Genomic DNA, 26,815 nt, shown 5'->3' on the forward strand with positions numbered 1-26,815 from the left:
TACGGAGCACAGTTCTACTCTGATATACATGGGGTTGCCATGAGTTGGAATTAACTCGATGGCAACTGGTTTATTTTTGGTTTGGGTGTTGGGTGGATTCGAGGAGAAGCAAATCCCAGGGCCTGTAAAGAGGTCACTGTGGGGGGTCCAGGCAAATCTGATGAGGGTCTGAGCCTGCTCCGGAGTCACTGTGATGCAAAGAGGACATGGACAGCATGGGTGCGGGCTGGTCCTTCTTAAACGCAGGGGCACAACCTGCCTCTGAACCTGCTGTCTGCCATCCCAGCAACTTTCCTCCTTTTCTACCCACACAGCATTGGATTTGCACCACCACACTTCTGTTCGCCCTTCAAAGCCCAGTTCTAGTGCCCTCTCCTCTGAGAAGCCCTCCTGGGTGCCCTGTCCTGAGGTTAACGGCTACTTCACCTGTGAGCTCACACAGCAAGTACAAAAGACTGCTTGGGGTCAACAGGACTGGGTTCAAATCCCAGCTCCACTTACAAGCCATGTGCCTTTGGGCAAGTCATTTAATGTTTTCACTTCTGAAACAAAACTAAGAGTGCCTATCTTAAAGGTTTGTGGAAAACATGAAAGGCAACAGCACAGTCCCTGGCATACAGAACACACTCAGTAAAGTCAACTATCATCAACTCCATTTGGCAGTTAAGTGCAAGTGCAAATGGCTCCAGTTTGCTCCCTCCGGGAAGTGCTGTTTTCTAACAACCTCTGACTGAGGGGGACACTGAGGCCAGGTGGGCATACCACTGAAGGAGCAACAGCCACAGGGTCCCCTGGCTCCCCCAGAACGGCCTCCCCTATCTCCATCTACCACCAACTCCTCAGTCCAGCCCAAGCCAAGCCAGTCCAGAGCATGGGGTCAAGAACACAGTACCAAACCCAAAAAGGGCTGGAACAATACGATACAGCCCCAAACGAACTGCTGTCTCCACCTCTAGAATCAGAAAATCTGAGCCCCTGCCAAGTAGCCCACGACAATGTCATGCTCCTTAAAGGCTGGGACTATAACCAGCTTTGCATCCCCAGGGTCTACAAGAAGCCCGTGTTTGCCACACTGAGCAGAAGGGGGCTGCGCATTCTTTGGGTGGTCAAGGCTTCCTGTATGAACAGGCCGGGCACTTCCTTTGCCCAAGCAGGCAAGTGACCCCCAAACTTGTGGAGCACTCAGCAGAAGCCTGGGGCCAGGTCAAAGGGGGAGGGAGCAGCCAGCACAGCCTTGGCATCGGAAAGGCACTGGAGCCCCCAGCAGTCCCCCAGCAGACAGAAGCCTAAGGCCCAGACCAGTTAGCTGACCACCTCTCATTTCTACCCTATGTGGTTCCGAGGAAGCGTGGGCTACCGGGCAGAGGCTGCTGACATCCCTGCAATGTCATGTTCTCCTTTCTGAAAAGGTCAACAGCTTGGGCCACCCCCGTTTCTTTGCAAGGGGCCCTGTGGGGGTGGCACAGGCAGCCTCGGCCCAGAGGGACGTCCATGTGTCTCAGAGTCTCTTGTTCACAGACATCGCTATGAGCCATCAACATGACCATATCAGTGAGCACCTTCATCTGCCCATGGACAGATACAGGGTGATGAGTGGAAGGTCTCCGGGGAAGGCTATGCTTTCTGCCCAGCTCTCCCTGGTCTCTGAAGACAGGTCAGGAAATCTTCATTCCAGCAAACCTTAGGGGTGATCTGGTGCTATCGCAATCCTATCCGCCTGCATTCCATAATCCCGTAGTTCAGGGCAACACATAAAGGCCATAGAAGAGCAAGTGAGCAAGGGCCAAGATGCTTCCAACCTAAACACAGACATATCAGGATACTTCCAACATGGAGATACAGAGAAAGACGTATAAAAAAGAAAAAAAAAAAAAAAAAAAACAGTTGCTATTGAGTTAACGTCTACTCACGGAGACCCCATGTGTGTCAGAGTAGAACTGTCCCCCACGGGGCTTCTAATGGCTGTGATTTTTTTCACGAGATCACCAGGCCTTTCTTCTTCTTCTTTTCTACCTACATTTAACAATTGTTAACATGTAGTCATATTTGCTTCATCTATTTTTGCTTTCAAGTAAATTACAGACATTTAGCCCCTAAATACTAAAGTATACAAATCCAAACAATGACTTTTTTTTTTGGTAAATTTCTTTTTTGTACTCTAGATGAAGGTTTACAGAGCAAATTAGTTTCTCATTAAACAATTAACACACATATTGTTTTGTGACACTGGTTGCCAACCCCACAATGTCAACACTCTCCCCTTCTCAAACTTTGGTTCCCCGTTACCAGCTTTCCTGTCCCCTCCTTGCCCCTGGGCTGGTGTGCCCATTTAGTCTTGTTTTATTTGATGGCCTGTCTAATCTTTGGCTGAAGGGTGAACCTCAACAGTGACTTCATTACTGAGCTATACAGGTGTCCAGGGGCCATACTCTTGGGGTTTCTCCAGTCTCTGTCAGACCAGTAAACCTGTGTGTGTGTGTGCGCGTGTGCGTGTGCGTGTGCGTGTGCGAGTTAGAATTTTGTTCCACATTCTTCTCCAGCTCTGTCCGGGACCCTCTATTGTGATCCCTGTCAGAGCAGTCAGTGGTGGTAGCCGGGCACCATCTAGTTGTGCGGGACTCAGCCTGGTGGAGGCTGTGGTAGCTGTGGTCCATTAGTCCTTTGGACTAATCTTTCCCTTGTGTCTTTGGTTTTCTTCAATCTCCCGTGCTCCAGACGGGGTGAGACCAGTGGCCACTCACAGGCTTCTAAGACCCCAGACGCTACTCACCAAAGTAGGATGTAGAACTACGTTATGACCAGGTCTTTCTCCTGAGGTGCCTCTGGGTGGGTCCGAACCACCAACCTTTTGGTCAGTAGTCCAGCGCTATATAGGTACAGCTCTATGACCAAACCTTTCCTCCCTGAAATGCAATGTCTTATGGGAAGCAACCTCTCTTTACTGAGCCCAGAAGCACTCTGCCCCAGGCCTGAGAGAAAAAGCTTTCTGAAAAAAAGTTAGGACCGCCTGGGCTGAGAGCAGCTGCCGCCTGCAGCTGGAGGCTGGGACTCCTTCTCAGTACCTATTATTACAGATTCCTGAGGCCCCCCGTACCCACCTCCCATCACCACGACAGCTGCAGCTACCTGGGTGGCAAGTCAGCACACAGCTTAAAAAGTCATCGTTCTGCCGGCCTTCTCCTGCCTCCCTGACTACCACCCACATCGAGTTAAGATGGACAAGGACCCGCCAATGTCACCATAGCTGATGGTCCAGTCACGTGGCCCAGGCTGATGGCCACCAGCTGGTCTGGGCAGACGCTTTGAGCACGCGTGGGGTGCCTTCAGGATTTGTCCTTTGGTTGGCACTTCCTGGGTACCAGAGAGGCGAGGAGAGAAAATGTCTATCGGGCATCCAGTCAAGAGACGGAGAAACCAAGAAAGAAGACAGATTCCTGCCCCCGACTCCACTCCCAGCCTTCTCTCAGCAACGCCGGGCAGAGCAGCAAAGCCCCAGCCTGCAGTTCCACTCCTGAGGGTTTGCCCAGCAGAACGAGGACTAACGTCCCTCTCCAAAGGCATGCACACCCTCATTCATAACAGCCACAGACTGCAAGCAACCCAAATGTCCCTTGGCAGATGGACGGATTAACAAATCAGGGTACATCCATACAACAGAACTGTGCTCAGCCATAAAAAGGACTACACTGATACAGGAAGCCATGTGCACGAATCTCACAAACATAATGTTGAGCAAAAATGCCAGATTCAAAGAGGACGTACTCTATGATTCCATTTTTCTATAAAGTTCTAGAGTAATGTGTGATAGAAGCAGAATATCAGTTACTTTGGGCACAGGGGGTTTACTAACTGAGAAGGGAGATCAGAAGGGAGATGAGGGACTGCAGTAGGGTACTTAAAATCATCTCCGTCTTATACTGAGTCATGGTTACATGCTATAGCCAATTCAGGGGTGGGTTAACCAGTAAGCAAAGCATGCACGGGCTTTATTGTGTTTAGGTACTAATCTATAGCGCACAATTCCACAAGGGTTTCACCACGTCTTTGACGTGGTGATAAACAAGTGGAATGGTGCACTACAGATTAGTAAGTCAGCACAAGTCAACTCCTGTGTACCTTGCTCATCAGGTAATGTGTCTCTGGTATCCATACATAAAAATCCATAACACTTAAATTTAAGATTAGTGCACTTCATAGAGGATAATTCACCAGGAGCCAAGGGAGAGGGAGGAGCCCACTCAGTGAACTCCTACTCATCCTTCAGGACCCATCTCAAATTGCCCCTGTTCTTTGAAGGCTTCTCCCACTGTCCTAGGAGTAACCACTGCTCATACTGGAAAGCATCCCTTCACCAAACTCGGTCTCCTCTACCCTAGGATTTGTTCCTGGAGGTTTAGGTCCCAGCTGTAAAGGAGTGTTACAGGAATGCAGGAAACTGTTGCACCAACCATTGGTTAGCAAATGCTTATTAAACACTCACTGGTCACCTAAGACGTGCACACCCTGAGAGCCCAAACCAGACACCATCTCAGCAAAAGATACTCGTCTAATGCCCACCAGCTAAAAGGACATCAGTTCTTTTCAGGCAACGGGATTCAGACATTTGCTTGTTTCAGCATTTCCAGCCCAATCTTCCTTTTTTGACACAAATCACAGCCAGAAATCTGGGAGCCTAGAGCAGACTCCATTTCCAGTCTCCTCTGCACCAGGCTCCCCTCCTCAGCTCCAAGTCACCTCTGCCTGCACTGTCCTTGCCGAACCTGGGGGTGGAGCAGGTCCACCTGGGCTCCCAGGAAGCAGTCCCTCAGATGTAGTGTTTAAACTTAACTGCTGGGCCGGCACCTCACCGGCACCCTGCCCCCTGGGGCTCCCTGCCCTCAGGCAGTGATGGCACTGCACCTGCTGGAGGCCGGGGCACCTACAGCCTCATCACCTCTCTGCTCAGGCCTCCCAGCTCCCCCCAGCTCCTCCCAGCGCCACCCCCAACCCTTGAATCTCTAGGAACCCAAGCTTGCCGGTGAAGCGCCTAAGGAAACTTCACCTGCACAGGTGGGTGAAGACAGGCCGGGAACTGAACTCTGTCCAGTTCCGCAGGGCCCACTTATGAAAAAGACAGGCTGGAAATAAACCTTCACCAACTGGAGCTCTCATTGGTTGAATGGGTTGGGGGGAGGGAAGGTGACAGTGGATGATTTTTTACCCCCTTTAAGTACTTTGGCGCTTTCTAAGTTTTCACAATGAACAAACTCTTGAAAGATAAACACACTTCATCTGTGGCACAAGCCAGCCCCAGCCCTCGTCGCGCACACACTTCACCTTGTGTCAGTGCAAGGTAGACGCTACAAGTCTGAGAATCCCGCGCAGGGCAGGACTAGGAGATGGTGGCGGGGGGGCGGCTCTCGCCCTCTCCCCAGTTCCAGCCCCAGGCCAGGGAGGGGCAGCACCCTAAGGGAAGTGGACCACCTGGAGTGCGGCCGACCCCGCCGAGCCCGGGACCCCTCCTCCCCTCCCACGCTCCGCCGCGCCGCCCCCTTTCACTCCCCAGAGTCTCCAGTCTCCAAGGTGCTCGGGCAGCGCGCGAACACACATTCGCACACGCAGTCGCACTTTCACTCCGCTCCCTGACCTGGGCCACCGCCCCCAAGAACCCACGCACAGAACTTCTCCGAACTCGCCGCGGTGCCCGGAGGGTGGCCGTTCCGTGGGAGATGTGCCCCGCAGGAAAATGGGGGGCCCTGACACACACACACGTGCCGCCCATCGCCGGGCCACTCTAAAGCCGGCTGGGGGCGGCCAGGACGGGCTCGGGGGCGGCTGTCTTAGCCCCGGTCAAGGGACACGAACGAGGTCAGGCCGGGGGCACGGGGGCGGCGCGGGGCGGAGGTGCCAAGTCTCGGCGCTGTCCCCCGGGCGCGCGCTCGGACTTCTCCGGGGTGCCCTCCCGGTGAGGCCCGGGTGCGTACCTTGAAGGTTCTGGACTCGGATGTCGCTGAGCTGCCCGATGAAGCCCTCGCGTTGGAACCAGTCCCATTCGTGCGCAGCCATGAAGCGGGGGCGCCGGCCGGGCGCGCGGCGGGCCGGGCAGCGGGGAGCGGGCGGCGGCGGGCGGCACCGGGAGGCGCCCGAGCTGGAGGCCGGCGGCGGCGGCGGGCGGGGCGCGGAGGGGCCGCCCCGCCGCGGGCGGGCTGGGCGGCGCGGGGCGGCGGTGCGGGCGCCGGGCTCGCTACTCCCCCATCCGGGGGCGGGGGCCCCGGGGGGCGAGGGGCGGGGCGGCGGGAGGCGGGCTCCGGCGCTTCCTTCTTTTTTTTTTTCCTTGGGGTGTTTGTGGGTTGGATTGTTCGGTTGCAAAAGGGCGGTGACTGAGGCGCGGGGTCCCGGCCCCCAGATTGTGATGTCTCAGAGGACGGTGGGCCGGGTGACGCAACCTGGGGGTCAGCCTGCCGGGCTCAGGACCTGGTCCCCTCCCACTCCTGTCCCCTTGGAGGGGAGGGACCCAAGCCGTGCCCAGTGCGGATTCCCCGGGGGCACCTTGGGAACTGCAAGGACCTGGCTTGGGGGAGAACCAGAGCGGAGAGGGAGTTGGGGGGAGTCTCTCATTTGCCTCCAAAGTAGGGGGCCATGGATAAAAAAGGCCTTTTTCCCGGTGTCGATGTTGGGAACCTTTCCTGCGGGGATCCCCTTCCAGAAATGTGACCCCAGGTTCTGGGGAGGAGCGGGAAGCAGCCTGACTCGGGAGCTGGGGAACCCCGCTGAGCCCTGGGCCACTGACTCTCCAAGTGACCCTTCCGGAGCCCTCGTTGAGGCTTTCTTGTTTTGAATTCTCTCTTCCCATCGTTTCTTTAAACTCAGGAGTGTTCCTGGATCTTATCTTGTTTGGGGCCCAAGGCTCAGACAGGGCAAATAGTCCTTTATTGGTTTTACACACGGAAAAAGCCAGGCCCTGGAGTGGTGGAATTTGCCCAAGGCGGAGGAATGAGTTTCTCGAGCTAAATCCCAGCCCCCAGCTCAGTGCTCTGTCACTTTCCAAGACTCCTAAAGCCACACAGAAAATGACTTTAAATTTGGAGTATTCCAAGAGAAAAAAATGGGCAGGATCCCTGAACCTTTAAACAAGTGGGCCTGTGACCAGCGTCATCTGCTCGTGGTGCTGAAATACCAGAAGCTGGGAAGGCCTCATGGTTGTTTATGTGCCACATACTTTCAGAGCCCAAGGGTGCACAGGCCCTGTGTCCTTGAGGTAAGGCCTGTAAGATGGGCGAGTCTACCTACAGGCCACCCAGCTCCTTATGGGGCAGAGGGGTGAATAGCCAATAAACAACAGAACAAGGTAATTACAGATCAAAGCGAGATCCAAACAGGAGAAAATCAATTTGTGGTAACTAGGTGAGTGGGGGGTGCAAACAGTTTGGCTACCAATCAAAAGGTTGGAGGTTCCAATCCACCCAGAGGCACCTTGGAAGAAAGACCTGGTGACCTACTTCTGAAAAATCAGCCATTGAAAACCCTATGGAGCACAGTTCTGCTTTGACACACACCAGGTCTCCAGGAGTTGGGGTCGACTCCATGGCCACTAGTGCTGGGTTGAGGGGTGGGGGAAGTCAGGGAAGGTCCCTGAGGACTGACATTGAAGCTGACCCTTGTCAGGAGCCCAACTGGGGCAGCCAAATGGGCAGGGGATCGGGGGAGACAAGCCCCGGTGGGGTGCCTTCCTGTGCACTGCCCTCTTCTAGGGACATAGCCAGGGACAGGCTGACGGCGTTCCCATGGGAAGGCAGGTCATGAGCAGGAATAGGATGTCTCGGTGTGGAGCTCTAAATGGCTTTTTCTTTCTCGTTTCCATTTCCCTGTTTCCCACCATGAGTTTTGTAACCAGGCAGAAAACTAGTAAGCAGCCTGCCCCAAGTCCTCTCATCCCCCTCCAGAAACCTGGAGTGAGGACTCATGGTGTCATTAGGCTTCTTGGTGTATGAGCAGATTCCTGGGTGCCTGAGGGGGGTTCTGGGTGCATAAGGAAACTCCTGGGTGCTGAGTGGGCTCCTGGGTACACGATTGATCTGGCTCTAGGATGCACGAGAAGGCTCCTGGGTGCATGAGCGGGCTCCTATATGGGTGAGGGTGCTCCTGGGTGTTTGAGCAGACTTCTGGGTGTGTGAGGGCACTCCTGGGTGCGTGCATGGGCTCCTGGATATGCGAGGGTGCTCCTGGGTGCATGTGCAGGCTCCTGGGAGTGTGAGGGCACTCCTGGGTGTGTCAGCAGGCTCATGGGTGTGTGAAGGCACTCCTGAGTGTGTCAGCAGGCTCCTGGGTGTGTGAGGGCACTCCTGGGTGCGTGCGTGGGCTCCTGGATACGTGAGGGTGCTCCTGGGTGCATGTGCAGGCTCCTGGGAGTGTGAGGGCACTCCTGGGTGTGTCAGCAGGCTCCTGGGAGTGTGAGGGCACTCCTGAGTGTGTCAGCAGGCTCCTGGGTGTGTGAGGGCACTCCTGGGTACATGCGCAGGCTTCTGGGTGAATGAGCACGTGCTCCTGGGTGCATGAGGGCCCTCCTGGGTGTGGTTGCCTGAGTTCCAGGGCTTGAGACCTAGTGCAACGTTATGCCACACTCCAGGGAGCAGGTCTGTCTGCATCTGTGTCCTGCAGAGCCAAGGTTGTCATCAGGTGTCACCTCATTTTGCCCCATATGCTAGTCAACTTATTTTCTGTAATTCTTGTGGGGTGAAGTTGGGCCAAAAATCATTTACTTTCCAGAGCAAAGGACCAAGAGAGTGGGCCTCCTTCCCTGTCATGAGGCAGGAGGCGGGAAACAGCGTATGCTGTTGGCTGTGGGCCTCTGCCATTTTCAAGATCCAAGGATGACTGATCTGTGAAGACTGTCTCCTTTGGGAAGTACTGCACAGGTGTTAACAGGCTCCCTGGCAGAGAGGGGCCGTGACTGAGCACCAACTGTGTACCAGATATCGGACACCCCCAGCCTAAAGAACTTTTCTTTTGCACCAAGGTGGAGAGAATTTTAGGTGGTTTCAACATGGAGGGGCCAGTCCCTGGAGAAAGAAGGACATCTTGCTTGGTAAGGTAGAGGGCCAGCAAAAAAGAGGAAGATCCCTCAAGGAGAGTGACACAGTGGCTGCAACAATGGGCTCAAACAAAGATCGTAAGGATGGCGAGGGACCCGACAGCGTTATGTTCTATATTGTATGTGGGGTGGCTGTGAGTCAGAACCAACTTGATGGCACCTAATAACAACAACAACAACATGGAATAGGAGCCTGCGCCAGTGCTGAGCGTGTGGGTGGCCCCTAATGGGGCTTGAATAGTCATTGAAGTAATGTGTCAGCATTGCTCCTCCCCCCTTCTGTGTCTCTGCTTGGCAAACAAAGTCCTCTGTGACTGGTCTCTGGGCTGCCTCCTTGACCCTTAGCCCTGCTTCAACTTTCTGATTCAGTGCTGCTGAGCTGCAAGTCCCACCACTCCATGGTCACCTCAAAGACTTCATTCATTTTGTTCCCTTTGAAACGCAGTCCCCCTCCCCTCTACCTGCACGTCACCTTCCCCTGACTTACTTCTGCTCACTCACGTCCACCCAAGAGACCCTTCTCCGACACCCATAGGCCCGGCTGAGCGCCCATCTTGTACAATGTCCAAAATATTTGGTAAAAAAAAAAAATATTTGGTACCATCTCATAATATCTCATGAGCCCTGCTATCCTGTTTCCACTTGCATTATAATTATGTTTATGGGGTGGCTTCCCCCAATTAACCATGAGGTACTGTAGAACAAAAGCTGTGTCTCATTCATTCCTCCCTCCAAGCACTTAGCATGGTGCCTGGCACGGAGAGGGGTCTCAGTATTGAATGAATAAATGAATGACTTTTGTTGTAGGCCCACACGCAGGAAAAGGGACCAAACTGACAAATAGTTGACCCCCATGTCCTGGGCCCGAGTAAACTTCCAGGAAAGCAGTCAGAAAGTGTTTTCACATTTGCAAGGGGTACAGTTGCACACCAGGCAAGGACTAGGATAAAATCGGTCCCTGCCTCGGCTCATACAGCCCCTGGGGGCTGGAGTTCCGGCGGGGAGAGAGGCGCGTTTGACTTCCAGGGGACATTGGTATTGGTCCTCCTGCATGAATTAACAGTACTCTTTTTCCTTTCCATTTTTTGGGGGGCGGGGGGAGTACTCTGCCTGAAGGCTCAGCTTCCCAGGAGTTTCCGGAGGCTGATTTTTTAGGCGTTTCCCAACTCTGCTAGAATTCTTGTCATCATTTAAAACTGGCTTCTGTCTTGGAGTCAGAGACTCCCTGGACCAAACCTCAGAAGCTGTTGAATCCGCCATCCCTTCCATGTAAGGACTTGGAGAACTTCGGGCCCAATGGTCGGGCTGCCCTTTGCTTAGGGAGCTGGTAACTCCGAGCAGGAACCATGGATGGTGGTAGCAAGAGGTTTGCATCTCCACATCCCAAACCCCCTTTGGGAAAGAATAGGGAACACAAAGATAGCTCCAGTGTACCCTTCCAGGTACTTCCCGGAGAGGACCATGATGGGGCTTTGGGTGGCTTCCTTGTCTCATGGCTGCTATGACCCCTTGTGCATGCACAGCTCTTAGGGTTTGCAAAGCAGTCCACAGCCATGTTCATCTGGGCTTCAGTGACCTCCTGAGCCAACAAGGCAGGGGTCCTGTTTAGATGGGGTTTAAAGCTGCTAAGTCACTTGCCCAAGGTCACAGATCTATACCAGATAAGACTGGTCAAGGGCCTATGCTATGGGCCAGACAAATGCTCGGCAATTTATTAGTCCTATCTGGAAACCCTGGTGGCATAGTGGTTAAGTGGTACGGCTGCTAACCGAAAGGTCAGCAGTTCAAATCTGCCAGGTGCTCCTTGGAAACTCTATGGGGCGGTTCTACTCTGTCCTATAGGGTCGCTAAGAGTCGGAATCGACTCGACGGCAATGGGTTTGGTTTTTCATTTATGTACCTATCTATTGTTGTGGCTATATAATGTTAAAAAGCCTTAGCTCTATTAATGTCACAGTGCTCCCAGCATATAAAAACTATTATAAATTTCAAATCAAGTCCAACTAAGGGTCTATGGAGTCCCTGGGTGGTACAGTTATTGCACTCAAATGCTAACTGAAAGGTTGGCAGTTCAAATCCACCCACAGGTGCCTTGGAAGAAAGGCCTGGTGATCTACTTCTGAAAAATCAGCCACTGAAAACCCTGTGGAGCACAGTTCTGCTCTGGCACACGTGGGGTCACCATGAGTTGGAATCAACTCCAAGGCAACTTTTTTTTTTTAAGAGGTTAGAGTGGATCTCAGTTAACTTAACCAATGATTAATAGACCAAGAGCGTTTCCTGGGCAGGGGGTGCATTATGATGTCACAAGGCTACACTGAAACATAAAGACCCCCAGCTTATTTATTCATTCAACAAACACTGACTGAATGCCACCATGGCCTGGGCCTGCACTACGCACTGGGATCACACAGTGAACAAGGCGAGAACCTGCCTGTGAGCAGGGGCCCAGCTCTCTGTGGTGTGGCCTGACCCAGGAATGTGGACCTTGTCGTAAGGGCAGAGCCTTTGGAAGATTCAAACAGGGGTCAGATGGTCCCTGTGGTTGTGGTGTGCAGGAGGGATCCGAGGCGGGAGGTGGGAGGCCCTATTGGATTCATCAGTGGAGGTGAGATGGGAGGAGAGGAGAGCCCGTTGGTGCAGACAGGCTCTCCAGCTGTTTGGGCAGTGGGACCCCAGCACCTGGTGGTGGGCCGAGGAAGCTGTGCAGCAGTCTGTCCATATGCTTCTGCCTCCAATGCTGTCGCTCGTCTATCACACCCGCTTTACTGCAAACTCTTCGAGAGCGCCTTGAAAGCATGGCTGTCTTTGTGTCACCAGAGCCCAATACCATGTTCATTACATAGTAAGTGCTCAATAAACATTTGCTGCATGCATGAATTGTTGTTGGTGTTAGCTGTCGTTGAGTTGACCTCTGACTCATGGCAACCCCATGCACAACAGAACAAAACACTGCCCAGTCCTGCACCATCCCCATGATTGGTTGTGGATCATACTATGGGGAGCCATAGGGTTTTCACTGACTGGCTTTCAGAAGTAGATTGCCAGGGCTTTCTTTCTTAGTCTGGAACTTCCCTGAAACCTGTTCAGCATCTTAGCAAGATGCTGAAGCCTCCACTGACAGATGGGTGGTGGCTATACGTGAAGTGCGTTGGCCAGGAATCAAACCTGAGTCTCTCGCATGGAAGGCAAGAATTCTACCACTGAATCACCAATGCTCTGAGGCATGAATAGACAAACGAGATTTAAATCTTACCAAGAAGTAACTCTTAATACTCGTTGGGCCACAAGCTCCTCAAGAGGGTCAGGGCCTCGTTTGTGCCTTAGGAACACCAGGTGTCCTGTGTCTTGGCCTATGTGTCCATTTTCTTCCTGCTAACCTTTCCCTATCAGTTGCCATCTGCCTCCGGGAATCCTGTGGGACGTAATGAGAATCCCAGTGGCAGAGAGAGGTGCTGAGACACAGAAGGAACCCAGGCTCAAGCAGAAGGATGGAGGGTGTACAGTACATGGACAGAGAGTTCAAGGGTCCAAGCCGTATGACCTTAGGCAAGTTCTCAACCTGTCTGGGCCTCTGTGATCTCGTCAGTAAAATGGGGCTGAGAATCCCTACGAGGCAGGCTCGCTTTAAGAGATACACATACAGAGAAGAGATGCTTTTCTTCAGTTGGACTCAGAGCATTTCTATGGGACAAAGTCAAGTGTGTTCTGAGGAAAAACTTCACTTGAACTTGGGAGATTACCTATAATGTAAAATATTTATGTATTCTCTGGACTTTTATTACATTTTTTGGTCTATGGAGGTGTTGGTGTGCGGTTAGGAATTAAAAAACAAAAAACCTGCTTCTCTAAGTAGACAGCACTGGATGCCCCAATTTCCACAAATAAAACCCTTCATTTTTTCCAGGTTTGAATAGTCAAAGGCTGCTTCCCTGGAGACAGCTCTGCTAATTTTTTTTGCCGACATTAGAACACTATTTAAGGAGTGTACATTTTCCAGTAAAGCAAATGATAAAAGCTTCTTCTTCACCCCTGAATGTGAGATGTTGGCAATCTGAGGATGTGGAGGGAGAAAGGATGCCGTTGAGGGAAGAAAAAACACCCTCGATGAGGTGTTTGCAACAACATGGCAGAAAAAAGATTTTTAACATTAAGATTTCTTAACATTTCAGAATCAAGAGCAAACTTGGTCGGTCATCCTCCTGAGACGGAATGGTTTAAAAGCGAAAGCTTGGTGTAAATAAAATCACTGGGCCAGACTATGGGGTCCTGTGCACATAGTAGGTGCTCAGTTTTAACAAATACACTGTGCACCTATTGTCTGCTGTAAAGGAGCCCTGGTAGCACAACAATTAAGTGCTCCCCTGCTAACTGAAAGATCGGAGGTTCGAACCCACCCAGCAGCTCCATGAGAGAAAGGCCTGGTGATCTGCTCCAGTAAAGATTCTAAAAACCAAAAAACGAAATCCGAGTAGAACAGCCCCACAGGGTTTCTAAGGAGCGGCTGGTGGATTCAAATTGTGCATTTTTTGGTTAGCGGTCGAACGCTTAACCACTGGGCCACCAGAGCTCCCAGGAAAGATTACAGCCTTGGAAACCGTATGGGGCAATTCTACTCTGCCCCGAGTCTGAATCACCTTGGTGGCACCTAACAACAATGTCATCTGCTGTGCAACTACACTTGCTGTGCACTCTGTTTGCTAGGTGTTGTGTCAAGTGCTTTACATTTATTATCTCATGAATTCTCCCAGAAGAGACCAAGGGAGGTTCTATTATCATCCTGATTTGACTGATGAGGAAGCTAAGGCACAAAGAGGTTCTGGAATGTACCCAAGGTGACCCGGGCCATAGGTTAGCAGAGACAGGCCTTGACCCCAGGTATTGTGCAGAAATTAAGTCCGTTCTTGCTGCTCCAGGTCAGCAGCCTTTGACCTCTTTGAACTGGTCCAGGTGACTCAGTGAAACAGTTACTGATTCACTGAAAAATCTTTCAACCCATAGTTGGCCTTGTGTAAACTAGACCACTGAGGGAAATTTCTCTGGGCTAGGTCAGAAATAAAAATACTCTCTCCATTGCCCTCTGCAAGGAGATTTCTTACGTTTGGTGAAATCCTGAGAGGCATTTCCACTCCGGAGTGTTGATGTCCGACTGCTGAGCATTCCAGATAGCGGCATATCCTCGTGAGGAAACCACAGTGTGACGCTTCTGGGAAAATCTGTTTGTTTTGTGCAAGTCAAATGGATTTTAGCATGTAGATTCCCTAGGGAAAAGGCCCAAAGCCTTCATCCAAGCCTTTTAGAGGGGTAGTCATAAGTCCTGCTGTTTTATCCCATAAAGACCCCCTCAATCCCAAGATGGCTGCCACCAATCCTTTCCTCCCAGTGCGCACACTCAGCTCTTTGTGTGAAGAGATGGAGTCTAATTTCCCGTCGCGTGAACCTGGGCTGGCCTTAATGACTTGCCTGGCCAAGAGAATAATGTGGTAGAATCCATGTCCTGGAACACATGAGACCGGGTCACAAGAAATCTTGAAGCTTCTGCCCAGGCCTCTTAGAACATTTGCTCTGGGGGAAGTCAGCTGTCACTGAGTCAGGAACGGCCATACTGTGAGGAAGCTAAGCTAGCCACATGTGAAGAGAGAAGAGTTCCCCCATCAGCCTCAGTTGCTCCAGCCATCCCAGCCCAGGTGCCAGGCTATCTTGGACAAAAGCTCATCTTCAGCCCAGTTGAGCCTTCAGATGGCCCCAGCTCCAGCTGCCATCTGGCTGAGAGATCCCGATGAGACCCTCCCAGCTGAGCCCAGCCAATGCCCAAAATCATGAGCGATAGTTCCTTGCTCTTTTAAGCCACTCAGTTTTGTTTTGCAGCAATAGCTAACCAGAACGCCATCCCTTCTTTCCATCTCCATTGGCATCCTGGTCTAGGCCACCACCTTCTCTCCCTCAGAGTCCCTCCGCCATCTCCTACCTATTTCCTTGCTTCCACTGATGGCCCCCAACCACACGCTCAAACCCTAAAATGTCTTCGGATCTTGGCACTCTCTGGCTTCCCGTTACACCTCTCAGCCTTCAACCCCTGTCTCTCTTTCTAGTTGCCTGTTCCTTGAAAGAGGTGCTTTATATACAAACCCTGTTGTTGTACTATGCCATGGACATGCTACACAGGGTTTCCTAGGCTATAATCTTTACGGGGAACCCTAGCGGCGCAGTGGTTATAAGTGCTTGGCTGCTAACCTAAAAGTCAGTGGTTCAAACCCACCAGTGGCTCCACAGGAGAAAAATGTGGCCGTCAGCTTCTGTAAAGATTTACAGCCTTGGAAACCCTATGCACAGTTCTACTTTTTCCTGTAGGGTCACTAGGCAGCAGTGGGTTTGGTTTTGGTGGGATCTTTACGGAGGCAGATCACCAAGTCTTTTCTCCCGTGGAGCCACTGGTGGATTCAAATTGACAGCCTTTCTGTTAGAAGCTGAGCACTTAATCATTGCACTACCAGGGCTTCTTATGCAAACCTCATGACCCACCAATTTCACTGAACAGAAATACATACATGTAGCCCCAAACTGGAAACAGCTTAAACGTCCATCAAGAGGAAAATGGATAAATTACAGAGTACTGTTCATCAGCAAGAGTGAAAGAATGACATAGGTGAGTCTCACAACAATTATGTGGAGTGAAACGAGCAAGACCTGTAGGCCTCCATTGAGAAAAAGTTACAAAAGAGACTGGTCTCAAACCAATCCATGATGATAGAAGTCAGGATGCTGGCTACCCTTAAAAAGAGGTGATGACTGGGAGAAGGCATAGGGAGTCCTCTGGGGTGTCGTTCCTGTGTTATTTCTTACATGGATCTGGTTCCACAAGTGTGTAGAGTCCCTGGGTAAGACTACTAACTGAATGGTTAGAGGTTCGAGTCCACCAAGAGGCACCTTGGAAGAAAGGCCTTGTGATCTACTTCCAAAAAATCAGCCATTGAAAACTATGGAGCACAGTTCTACTACGACACACGTGGAGTCGCCATGTGTCAGAGCTGACTCGATGGGAACTGGTTACTCGCTATATAATAGTTTGCCGATTTGTGCATTTTTCTGAATGTATGTTGAAGAAAAAGTTAAAAAATTAAAGTGTTACTGTCTCTCCTGCCAAATATCTTTTACACACACTCTCTCCTCTCTCTGTAATTCTCCATCCTAGTCTTTCCCTGGTTAGCTCCTCCTGGTTGTTCAGATTTGGCTTAGACATCCCTTCAACTCATACACCATGAGGTGTACCCATCGTATCAGTTAGCTTTGGCTGTGTAACAAACCGTTCCAAAAATGTAGTGACATATGACAACAACCATTAATTAGCTCATGATTCCATGGGTTGGCAATCTGGGCTGCTCTTCTGTTGTCTGTCCTGGGCTCCTTCTTGTACCTGCAGAGCACTGACATCTCAGCTGGCGTGGATGCTCTCGGAGTGTCTCACGTGTGCGATGGGGGTGGGGAGTGGGGCACACTGTTGGTAAGGGCACTCTCTGTCTGCTAGTGCTTTCAGCAGGCTAGGTCGGTGTGATCGTTAGGGTTGTGTGTCAGCTTGGCTGGGCCTTGGATCTCAGTGGTTTGGCAGTTATGACATAGTTTGGCAGTTGCATGATGATGTAATCACTTTCATGATGAAGATTTGATTTAATATGATCACCTCCATGATGAGATCTGCCTTGAGTAGCCGATCAGTTGAAAGGGAGTTTCCCTGGGGATGTGCCCTGCATCCAATATAAGCGGGCCCTCTGACAAGGCCTGTGAGCTTTCGCTCGCTCTTGTCCTGCAGCTGATCTCTGATTCTTGGGACTTGAGCTAGCAGCTTACCTGTGGTCTTGCCTGCCCATCTTCAGATTCATGGGTCTTCACAGCGTGTGAATAAGAGTCCTGCTTGTCTGACCTGCTGATCTTGGGTTTCCCAGCCCCTGCAGCTACGTAAATCAGGAGAAGACTCCAGCCTGACCTACGAATTTGGGACATTCCAGCCTCTACAACTGTGTGAGCCATTTCCTTGATGTAAATCTCTTTATATAGATATTTATACACTTTACTGGTTTTACTTCTCTAGAGAACCCAGCCTAAGACACTCAAGCTCTACACATCACGGTCTCGGAATACCAGAGGTCACACGTCTGCTTATGTCACATTTGCTTACATCCCCCATTGGCCAAAGCAAGTCATGTGGCCAAGCTCAGACTCAAGAGGTGATGAAATGAATTTCACATCTTGATGGGAGGAATTGTTGTGGACAAACCTTTGTAAACAATCCAAGGCTTCTGTCCTGTCCCCACCACATACAGAGACCAGATTCCCCTATAAATTCTCTCACCTCTCCCTGAACTCTCCCTCCAGGCCCTTCCGCCCCTTGGAATGGACTATTTGTAGAATGAATTGTTTCCTGTCTTTCTCTTCCACTTGTCTGTAACTCTGCGGGGGCAAGGACGTTCAGCAGTGCCCAGCATGGCAACTGGCATGTTAAAAAACAAAAGCAAACAAAACGTTACCATTGAGTCAAGTCTGACTCATAACTGGCATAGTGTTGTTGTTGTTGCTGTCGTTATTATTGTTAGGTGCCATCGACAACTCATAGCAACCCCATATACAACAGAATGAAACCCTGCTCCGTCCTGCACCATCCTCACAATCGTTGCTATGTTTGAGCCCAATGTTGTGGCCACTGTGTCAATTCGTCTTGCTGAGGTGTCTTCTCCTTTTTCATTGACCCTGTACTTTAGCAAGCATGATGTCCTTCTCCAGGGACTGGTCCCTTCTGATAACATGTCCAAAGGACATCAGACAAGTCTTGCCATCCTCACTTCTAAAGAGAATTCTGACTGTACTTCTTCCAAGATAGATACGTTCATTCTTCCTGGCAGTCCATGTTATATTCAATATTCTTTGCCAACAACGTAATTCAAATGCATCAATTTTAATTTGGTCTTCTCTTTTGTTTTTAATTTTTATTGTGCTTTAAGTGAAAGTTTACAAATCAAGTCAGTCTCTCACACAAAAATTTATAAACACCTTGCTATATACTCTTAATTGCTCTCCTTCTAATGAGACAGCACACTCCTGCCCTCCACTCTCTATTTTTGTGCCCACTCGGCCAGCTTCTGACCACCCCCCCACCCCCGCCCTCTCATCTCCCCTCCAGCCAGGAGCTGCCCACATAGTCTCATGTGTCTGCTTGATCCAAGAAGCTCAGTCCTCACCAGTATCATTTTCTATCCCACAGTCCAGTCCAATCCCTGTCTGAAGAGTTGGCTTTGGGAATGGTTCGTGTTCTGGGCCAACAGAATGTCTGGGGACTATGACCTCCGGGGTCCTTCTAGTCTCAGTCAGACCATTAAGTCTGGTCTTTTTACGGAATTTGAGGTCTGCATCCCACTGCTCTCCTGCTCCCTTAGGGGTTTTCTGTTGTGTTCCCTGTCAGGGCAGTCATCAGTTATAGCTGGGACCATCTAGTTCTTCTGGTCTCAGGCTGATGTAGTCTCTGGTTTATGTGGCCCTTTCTGTCTCTTGAGCTCATAATTATCTTTGTGTCCTTGGTGTTCTTCATTTTCCTTTGATCCAGGTGGGTTGACACCAATTGATGCATCTCAGATGGCCGCTTGCTAGTGTCTAAGACCCCAGACGCCACTCTCCAAGGGGGGGTGCGGAATGTTTTCTTCATAGATTTTATTATACCAATTGACTTAGATGTCCCCTGAAACCACGGTCCCCAATTCTTTGGTCTTCTTTATTCATTGTCCATCTTTCACATGCGTATGAGACAATTGAAAACTCCATGGCTTGGGTCAGATACATCTTAGTCCTCAAAGTGACATCTTTGCTTTTCAACACTTTCAAGAGGTCTTTTGCAGCAGATTTCCCAATGCATAGGTCATTTGGTTTCTTTTGTTGTTGTTGTTGTTTTTGCAATTTAAAACTTTTTTTTTTTTAGTTGAACTTTAGATGAAGGTTTACAGAACAAACTAGTTTCTCCTCAAACAATACACACACTGTTGTATGACATTGGTTAACAAGCCCACGACTTGTCAACACACTCCCTTCTCAACCCTATTATCAGCTGTCCTGTTCCCTCCTACTTTCCAGTCCCTGCCCCAGGGCTGGTGCGCCCCCTTAGTCCTGTTTTGTTCCGTGGGACAGTTCAATCCTTGGCTGCAGGGTGAAGCTCAAGAGCGGCCTCATTACTGAGCTGAAAGGGTGTCTGGGGGCCATACGCTCCGGGTTTCTCCAGTCTTTGTCAGGCCAGCAAGTCTGGTCTTTCTTTTTGAGTTGGAATCTTGTTCTACATTTTTCTACAGCTCTGTCTGGGACCCTCTATTGTGATCCCTGTCAGAGCAATCAGCGGTAGTAGCTGAGCACCATCTAGTTTTACTGGACTCAGTCTGGTGGAGGCCATGGTAGATGTGGTCCGTTAGTCCTTTGGACTAATCTTTCCCTTATGTCTTTAGTTTTTTTCATTCTTCCTTGCTCCCAAAGGGGTGAGACTAGTGGAGTGTTCTAGATGGCCACTCACAGGTTTCTAAGAACCCAGACACTACTCGCCAAAGTAGATTGTAGAACACATTCTTTATAAATTCTGTATGCCAATTGAGCTAGAGGTTCCCTGAGACCATGGTCCCCACAGCCCTCAGCCCAGCAATTCGGTCCCTCAGGTCCACGTGTCTATGGAGCTACCGTGGACTTGCCTTGTACGGGTTGTGCTGGCTTCCCCAGTATTGTGTACTGTCTTACCCTTCACCAAAGTTACCACTTATCTATTGTCTATTAAGTGTTTTTCCATCCCCATCCCTCCCCTCCCTCGTTAGCACCAAATATTGTTTCTTTTTGTATGTAAACCTTTTCATGAGTTTTTATAGTCAAGGTCTCATACAATATTTGTCCTTTTGTGACCGATTTACTTCACTCAGCATAATGTCCTCCAGACGCATCCATGTTGTGAGATGCTTCACAGATTCATTGTTGTCCTTTTGCGTTGTGTAACATTCGGTTGTGTGTATGTACCACAGTTTGTTTATCCATTCATCCACTGATAGGCGTCTAGGTTGTTTCCATCTTTTTTGCTATTGTGAACAGTGCTGCAATGAACATGGGTGTACATATATCCATTCATGTGACAACACTTATTTCTCTAGGATATATTCCTAGAAGTGGGATTGCTGGATCATATGGTATTTCTATTTCTAGCTTTCTAAGGAAGCGCCATATCATTTTCCAAAAAGGTTTCATCATTTTGCATTCCCGCCAGCAGTGCGTAAGAGTTCCGATCTCCCCACATTCTCTCCAACATTTGTTCTTTTCTGTTTTATTGATTCATGCCAGTAATGCCAGTGTGAGATGGTATCTCATTATGGTTTTGATTTGCATTTCTCTGATGGCTAGAGGTAATGAGCATTTCTTCACGTGTCTGTTGGCCACTTGAATGTCGTCTTTGGTGAAGTGTCTGTTCATTTCCTTTGCCCATTGTTTAATTGGATGATTTGTCTTTTTGTTGTAGAGGTGTTGGATTTTCTTGTAGATTTTAGAGATTAGACCTCTGTCTGATATGTAATAGCCAAATTTTTTTTCCCAGTCTATAGGTTCTTTTTTTACTCTTTTGGTGAAGTCTTTAAATAAGCGTTTAAGTGTTTCATTTTTAGAAGATCCCAGTTATCTAGCTTATCCTCTGGAGCTTGTGTGTTGTTGGTTGTGATTTGTATTGTGTTAATGCTGTGTATTAGGGATTCTAGTGTCGATCCTATTTTTTCTTCTATGATCTTCACGGTTTTGGCTTTATATTTAGTCAGTTTTTGTATATGGTGTAAGGCATGGCTCCTGTTTCATTTCTTTGCAGATGGACATCCAGTTTTGCCAGCACCATTTGTTAAAAAGACTGTCTTTTCCCATTTGGTGGACTTTGGGCTCTTGTCAAGGATCAGGTGACCATAGGTGGATGGATTTACATCTAGGTTCTCAATTCTGTTCCGTTGGTCAGTGTATCTGTCATTGTACCAGTACCAGGCTGTTTTGACAACCATAGCTGTATAGTAGGTTCTGAGGTCAGATAGTGGGAGTCTTTCTACTTTATCCTTCTTCTTCAATAGAGCTTTACTTATCCAGGGCTTCTTTCCATATAAAGTTAATGATAAGTTTTTCCATCTCTTTAAAGAATGCTCTTGGCATTTGGACTGGTATTGCATTGTATTTGTAAATCACTTTGGGTAGGATTGTCATTTTCACAATGTTGAGCCTACCTATCCAGGAACATGGTATGTTTTTCCATTTATGTAGATCTCTTTTGGTTTCTTGCAGTAGTATTTTGTAGCTTTCTTTGTATAGGTCTTTTACATCCCTGGTTAGATTTATTCCCAAGTGTTTTATTTTTTTACAGGCTATCATAAATGGTATCATTTCCCCAATTTCCTTTTCACCATTCTCTTTATTGGCGTATAGGAATCCAACCAATTTTTGTATGTTTATCTTGTACCCTTCAGCTCTGCTAAATCTTTCTATCAGTTCCAGTAGTTTTCTTGTGGAATCTTTTGGATTTTCTAAGTATAGTATCATATGACCTGCAAATAGGGACAGTTTAACTTCTTCATTACCATTTCGGATGCCCTTTATTTCTGTTTCTTGCCTTATTGCTCTAGCTAAGACTTCAACAAGTGTTAAATAGGAGTGGTGATAAAGGCCATCCTTATCTTGTTCCTGCTCTCAAGGGGAATGTTTTCAGCCTCTCTCCATTGAGAATGATGTTGGCTGTTGGTTTTGCATAGATGCCCTTTTTTATGTTGAGAAATTTCCCTTCTATATCTATTTTATTGAGAATTTTTATCAGGAATGGGTGTTGGACTTTGTCGAATGCCTTTCCTGCATTGATTGAGATGACCATGTGATTCTTTTCTTTCCTTTTATTTATGTGGTGGATTACGTTGATTGATTTTCTAATGTTGAACCATCCTTGCATACCTCATATGAATCCTACTTGGTCATGGTGTATTGTTTTTTGATATGATGCTGAATTCTATTGGCTAGAATTTTGTTGAGAATTTTTGCATCTATATCCATGAGAGATATTGGTCTGTAATTTTCTTTTTTTGTGGTGTCTTTGCCTGGTTTTGGTATCAGGGTTATGCTGGCTTCATAGAATGAGTTCAGAAGTATTGCTTCCTTTTCTATATTCTGAAATATTTTGAGTGGTACTGGTGTAAGCTCTTCTCTGAATGTTTGGTGGAATTCTCCAGTAAAGCCGTCTGGGCCAGGGTTTTTTTGTTGGGAGTTTTTTTTTTTTTCATTATCTTGTCAATCTCTTCTCTTGTTATTTATCTGTTCAGATTTTCAACATCATTTTCAGTTAGTTTGGGTAGGTCATGTGTCTCTAGAAATTTGTCCATTTCCTCTAGGTTTTCAAATTTGTTGGAGTGCAGTTTTTCATAATACTCTGCTATGATCCTTTTTATTTCAGTTGGGTCTGTTTTAATGTCCCCCATTTCATTCCTTATTTGGGTTATTTGTGTTCTCTCCTGCTTTTCTTTTGTCAGTTTGGCCAGTGGTTTGTTGATACTTTCAAAGAACCAACTTTTGGTTTTGTTGATTCTATTGTTTTTCTATTCTCTATTTCATTTATTTCTGCTCTGATCTTTATTATTTCCTTTCTTCTAGTGGCTGTGGGCTTCTTTTGCTGTTCTCTTTGTATTTGTTCAAGTTGTGTAACTAATGTTTTGATTTTGTCCCTTACTTCTTTTTTTATTGTGTTCATCTAGTGCTATAATTTGACCTCTGAGGACTGCCTTTGCTGTGTCCCAAAGGTTTTGGTATGATGTGTTTTCATTCTCGTTTGATTCTAGGAACTTTCTAATTCTATCTTTGATTGATTCTATTACCCAATGGTTTTTAAGCAGAGTGTTATTCAGTTTCCATGTAATTGATTTTTTTTTCTTACTCTTCCTATTGTTAATTCCTACTTTGATGGCATTGTGGTCAGAGAAGATACTTTGTATCATCTCAGTGTTTTGGATTTAGCTGAGGATTGCTCTGTGGCCTAAGATGTGGTCTATTCTAGAGAGCTTTCCATGTGTGTTGGAAAAGAATGTGTACTTTGCAGCTTTTGGATGGAGTGTTCTATATACGTCTATGAGATCAAGCTGGGTGATAGTGTGCTTTAGCTCTTCTGTATCTTTTTTGAGTTTCTTTCTAGATGTTCTGTCCTTTACTGAGAGTGGTGTGTTGAAGTCTCCTACTATTATTGTGGAACTGTCAATTTCTGTTTTCAGTGCTGTTAGAGTTTGTTTTATGTATTTTGGAGCCCTGTCATTGGGCGCATAGATGTACCTTATGGTTAAGTCCTCATGATGGATCATCCCTTTAATCATTATATAGTGACTTTCTTTGTCTTTTATGGTGGATTTTGTTTTAAAGTCTATCTTACCTGAGATTAGTATTTCTACTCCTGCTCTTTTTTGGTAGTTATTTGCTTGATATATATTTTTTCCTCCTTTGATTTTTAATAAATTTTCATCTTTGCTTCTAAGGTGTGTATCTTGTAGACAGCATATTGATAGAGTCTGTTTTTTTTTTTTTTTTTAATCCTTTCTGTCACTCTGTTTCTCTTTATGGGTGCATCTAGGCCATTTACATTCAGTGTAATTATTGATAGGTGTGAGTTTATTGCTGTCATTTTGTAGTGCTTTTTTTGTGGTGCTAACATTTTCTTTGTTCTTCTTACTTTCCTGTGTTGGGTTCCTTTTGTTCGTGGATTTCTTTTTCATTTCTTTTGTTTTCGTAGATTTTGTTTTTATTGAGACTGTTTTTCTTCTTTATTTTGATGAGTAGGCTTGTTAACTTTCTTTGTGGTTATCTTGAAATTTACCCTTATCTTGTCATTTACAGATTAACTTTTCAGGTTCCCTGTTGCAATTGTTTTGGTTTTGGGTAGTCCTTCAGAGTTCATTTCCTAGGTTGGTATCTGGCTGGTACAATCTTGCATCCTAGATTCAGGCTGTGGTCTGATGTTGTTTGTTCTCAGACTGAAGGACTCCTTTTAATAATTCTTGTAAGTTTGGTTTGGTTTTTACATATTCCCTTAATTTCTGTTTATCCAGAAACGTTCTAATTTCCCCATCATATTTGAACAAAAGTTTTGCAGGATATATGATTCTTGGTTAGCAATTTTTTTCTTTCAAGGTTTTATATATATCATCCCATTGCCTTCTTTGCCTGCATGGTTTCTGCCAAATAATCAGAGCTTAGTCTTATTATTTCTCTTCTGTATGTGACTTTTTTTCTTGAGCTGCTCGCAGGATTTTTTCTTTATCTTTGGTTTTAGCGAGTGTGATTGTGACATGCTTTGGTGTTTTCTTTTGGGGGCTATCCTATATGGAGTTCACTGAGCTTCTTGGAGCTGCAGCTTTTCATCATTCATGATATCAGGGAAGTTTTCTGTCAGCAATTCTTCAATGATCCTCTCTGTGTTTTCCGTTTTCTCTCCCTGTTCTGGAACTCTCATCACTCGCAATTTTTGCTTTTGATTTTATCCCACATAATTCTCAGGGTTTCTTCATTTTTCTTCATTCTTTTTTCTGATTTTTCCTCAAACAGAGGTGTATTCAAGTGTCTTCAATTTCACTGATTCTGTATCCCATCGTTTCAAACCTACTCCTCAGCCCTTCTATGACACTGTCCATTTCTGAAATCTTGTTTATCTTTTGGATTTCTCTATATTTTTTTAATCATTTCTAATTGGGAATTTATTTTGACATTTTGTTCCTGTATTATTTTCCTGAATTGTTCCATTTTTTTCCTGTATTTTCCATGAATTCGTCTGCCTTTCCCATAAATTTCTCTATTTTTTCCTCATTTTTGTCTGCTTTTTGCTCCAACACTTGCATTGCTCTGAATAGTAGAGATTTCAATTCCCTATCAGGTAGTTCTAGTGCCTTTTCTTCTACTGGAAAGTCATCTGGTGTTTTATTTTGGATGCCTACTGGAACCATCCTGTCCTGTTTTTTTCATATGTTTTGATATTGTCCACTCTCTTCCGGAGGTTCAGTTGTTATTTTCTTCGTTCCTTGATGGTACATTTGTTTGTTTGGTCCTGCTGTTTTGTTTTATTTGATTATGCCTGAGCAGGCAGGCTGTGCATTCTTTGTTGTTTGCTCATCTGTAGTCATAGTACATTTCACCTCCTTGTCCAATGGGCAGGGCCAGTCATCCAGCTCTGGTGCAGCAGGGCAGATCCAGCTGAAAGGTAGGGGCTGGGATGGGTTTTTTGTGGCTTGTACTAGGGCCGACAGGGCAGGCCAGGGATCAGTGCTGGGCAGGTTCCAGCAGGCCGTGCCTTTGCTGCTTGGGGATATGCTGCTCAGTACACAGTGCAGACAGGCAAGAAAGAGAGGCGAGGTTGTGATGTGTGGAGTGGATTCCCTGTCTCCTGCTGGGAACTTTGTGAAGCTGCGTTCTCATACTCCCTGCTCACCCATCTCCGATGTGGGTGGGGTGAATCCAAGCAGCACAGATGCTGTACTTTCCTACCGGCCGAGCCACCCCAGTCAGCCAGGAAGCTCAGAGGTAGAGCAACAGAGAGAGACTAGGGGATGGGAAAGCGTGTATCACTGGTTACTGGGTGCTCTGTCTCCTGCTGGGAGTTCTGCAAAGCTGCCTTCCTGTGCTCCCTGTCTGCCAATCCCCAACAGGAGTCCAAGATGGCGGATTTGTGCTGCGTTAGCTGATGGAGCCTTCAGCACATATCTCTCCTTGCTTTCTGTCCTCTGTCAGTTTGTTATTCCATTCGGTGCTTATCTGAGTTCTTTATCTCTTCATTTGACACTTCAGGTTCCAGGAATGACGTTTGTCTCTGTTTTGCTTAGTTTTTTTGGTTTTTGCTGTGGAGGGATGGTGTGGTGCTTTTGTCTCTGGCGCCATGTTGGCCAGAAGTCCATCATTTGATTTCTTGACAGCCATTTCCATGGGTGTTGATTGTGGGTCCAAGCAAAATGAAATCCTTGACAATTTCAATCTTTTCTCTGTATGTCATAATGTTGCATATTGATGCAGCTGTGAAGATTTTGTTTTCTTTATGTTGAGGTGTAATCCATACTGCAGGCTGTGCTCTTTGATCCTCATCAGTAAGTGCTTCAAGTCCTCTTCACTTTCAGCAGGCAAGGTTGTGTCATCTGCATAATACAGATTGTTAATGAGACTTCCTCCAATCCTATGCTGCATTCTTCTTCGTATAGTCCAGCTTCTTGGATTATTTGCTCAGCATACAGAATGAATAAGTAGGATGAAAGAATACAACCCTGATGCACACCTTTCCTGACTTTAAACCACACAGTAGCCCGTTGTTCTGTTCAAATGACTACCTCTTGGTTTAAGTACAGGTTCTGCATAAGCACATTAAGTGTTCTGGAATTTCCATTCTTTCCAATGTTATCCATATTTTTTTATGATATTTAGGGGATATTTAAGAAATATTTAGAGGTTGGTGGTGGTTCCATGGTAGAATTCTTACCTGTCATTCGCAAGACTCAAGTTCCATTCCCAGCCAATGTGCCTCATGTACAGCCACTTCCCTTCAGTCAGTGGGGGCTTGCATGTTGCTATAATGCTGGACAGGTTTCAGCTGAGCTTCCAGACTAAGATGGGCTAGGAAGAAATGCCTGGCAATCTGCTTCTGAAGATCGGCTTATGAAACCCTATGGATGACAACAATTCAATCCTCATCCAATTATGGGGATGGCACAG

The 26,815-nt window shown here is 47.5% G+C and overlaps 1 protein-coding gene across 5 annotated transcripts in view; it reads right to left on the minus strand.

The window, feature by feature from the left end:
* CLMN (calmin) overlaps positions 1-6,100 on the minus strand; it is a 127,844-nt gene extending 121,744 nt beyond the window's left edge. For all 5 annotated transcript variants that reach the window (XR_007518966.1, XR_007518967.1, XM_049898452.1 and 2 more), the window contains exon 1: positions 5,964-6,100. Coding sequence is in view for 3 of the 5 variants with exons in the window: in XM_049898452.1 (XP_049754409.1) it covers positions 5,964-6,045 (82 nt within the window). In the remaining 2 variants the exon portion in view is untranslated. The remainder of the gene's footprint in view (positions 1-5,963) is intronic.
* Positions 6,101-26,815: the final 20,715 nt, after the last annotated feature.

This window comes from Elephas maximus, chromosome 10 (genome assembly GCF_024166365.1).
Source record: "Elephas maximus indicus isolate mEleMax1 chromosome 10, mEleMax1 primary haplotype, whole genome shotgun sequence".
NCBI lineage: Eukaryota > Metazoa > Chordata > Mammalia > Proboscidea > Elephantidae > Elephas > Elephas maximus.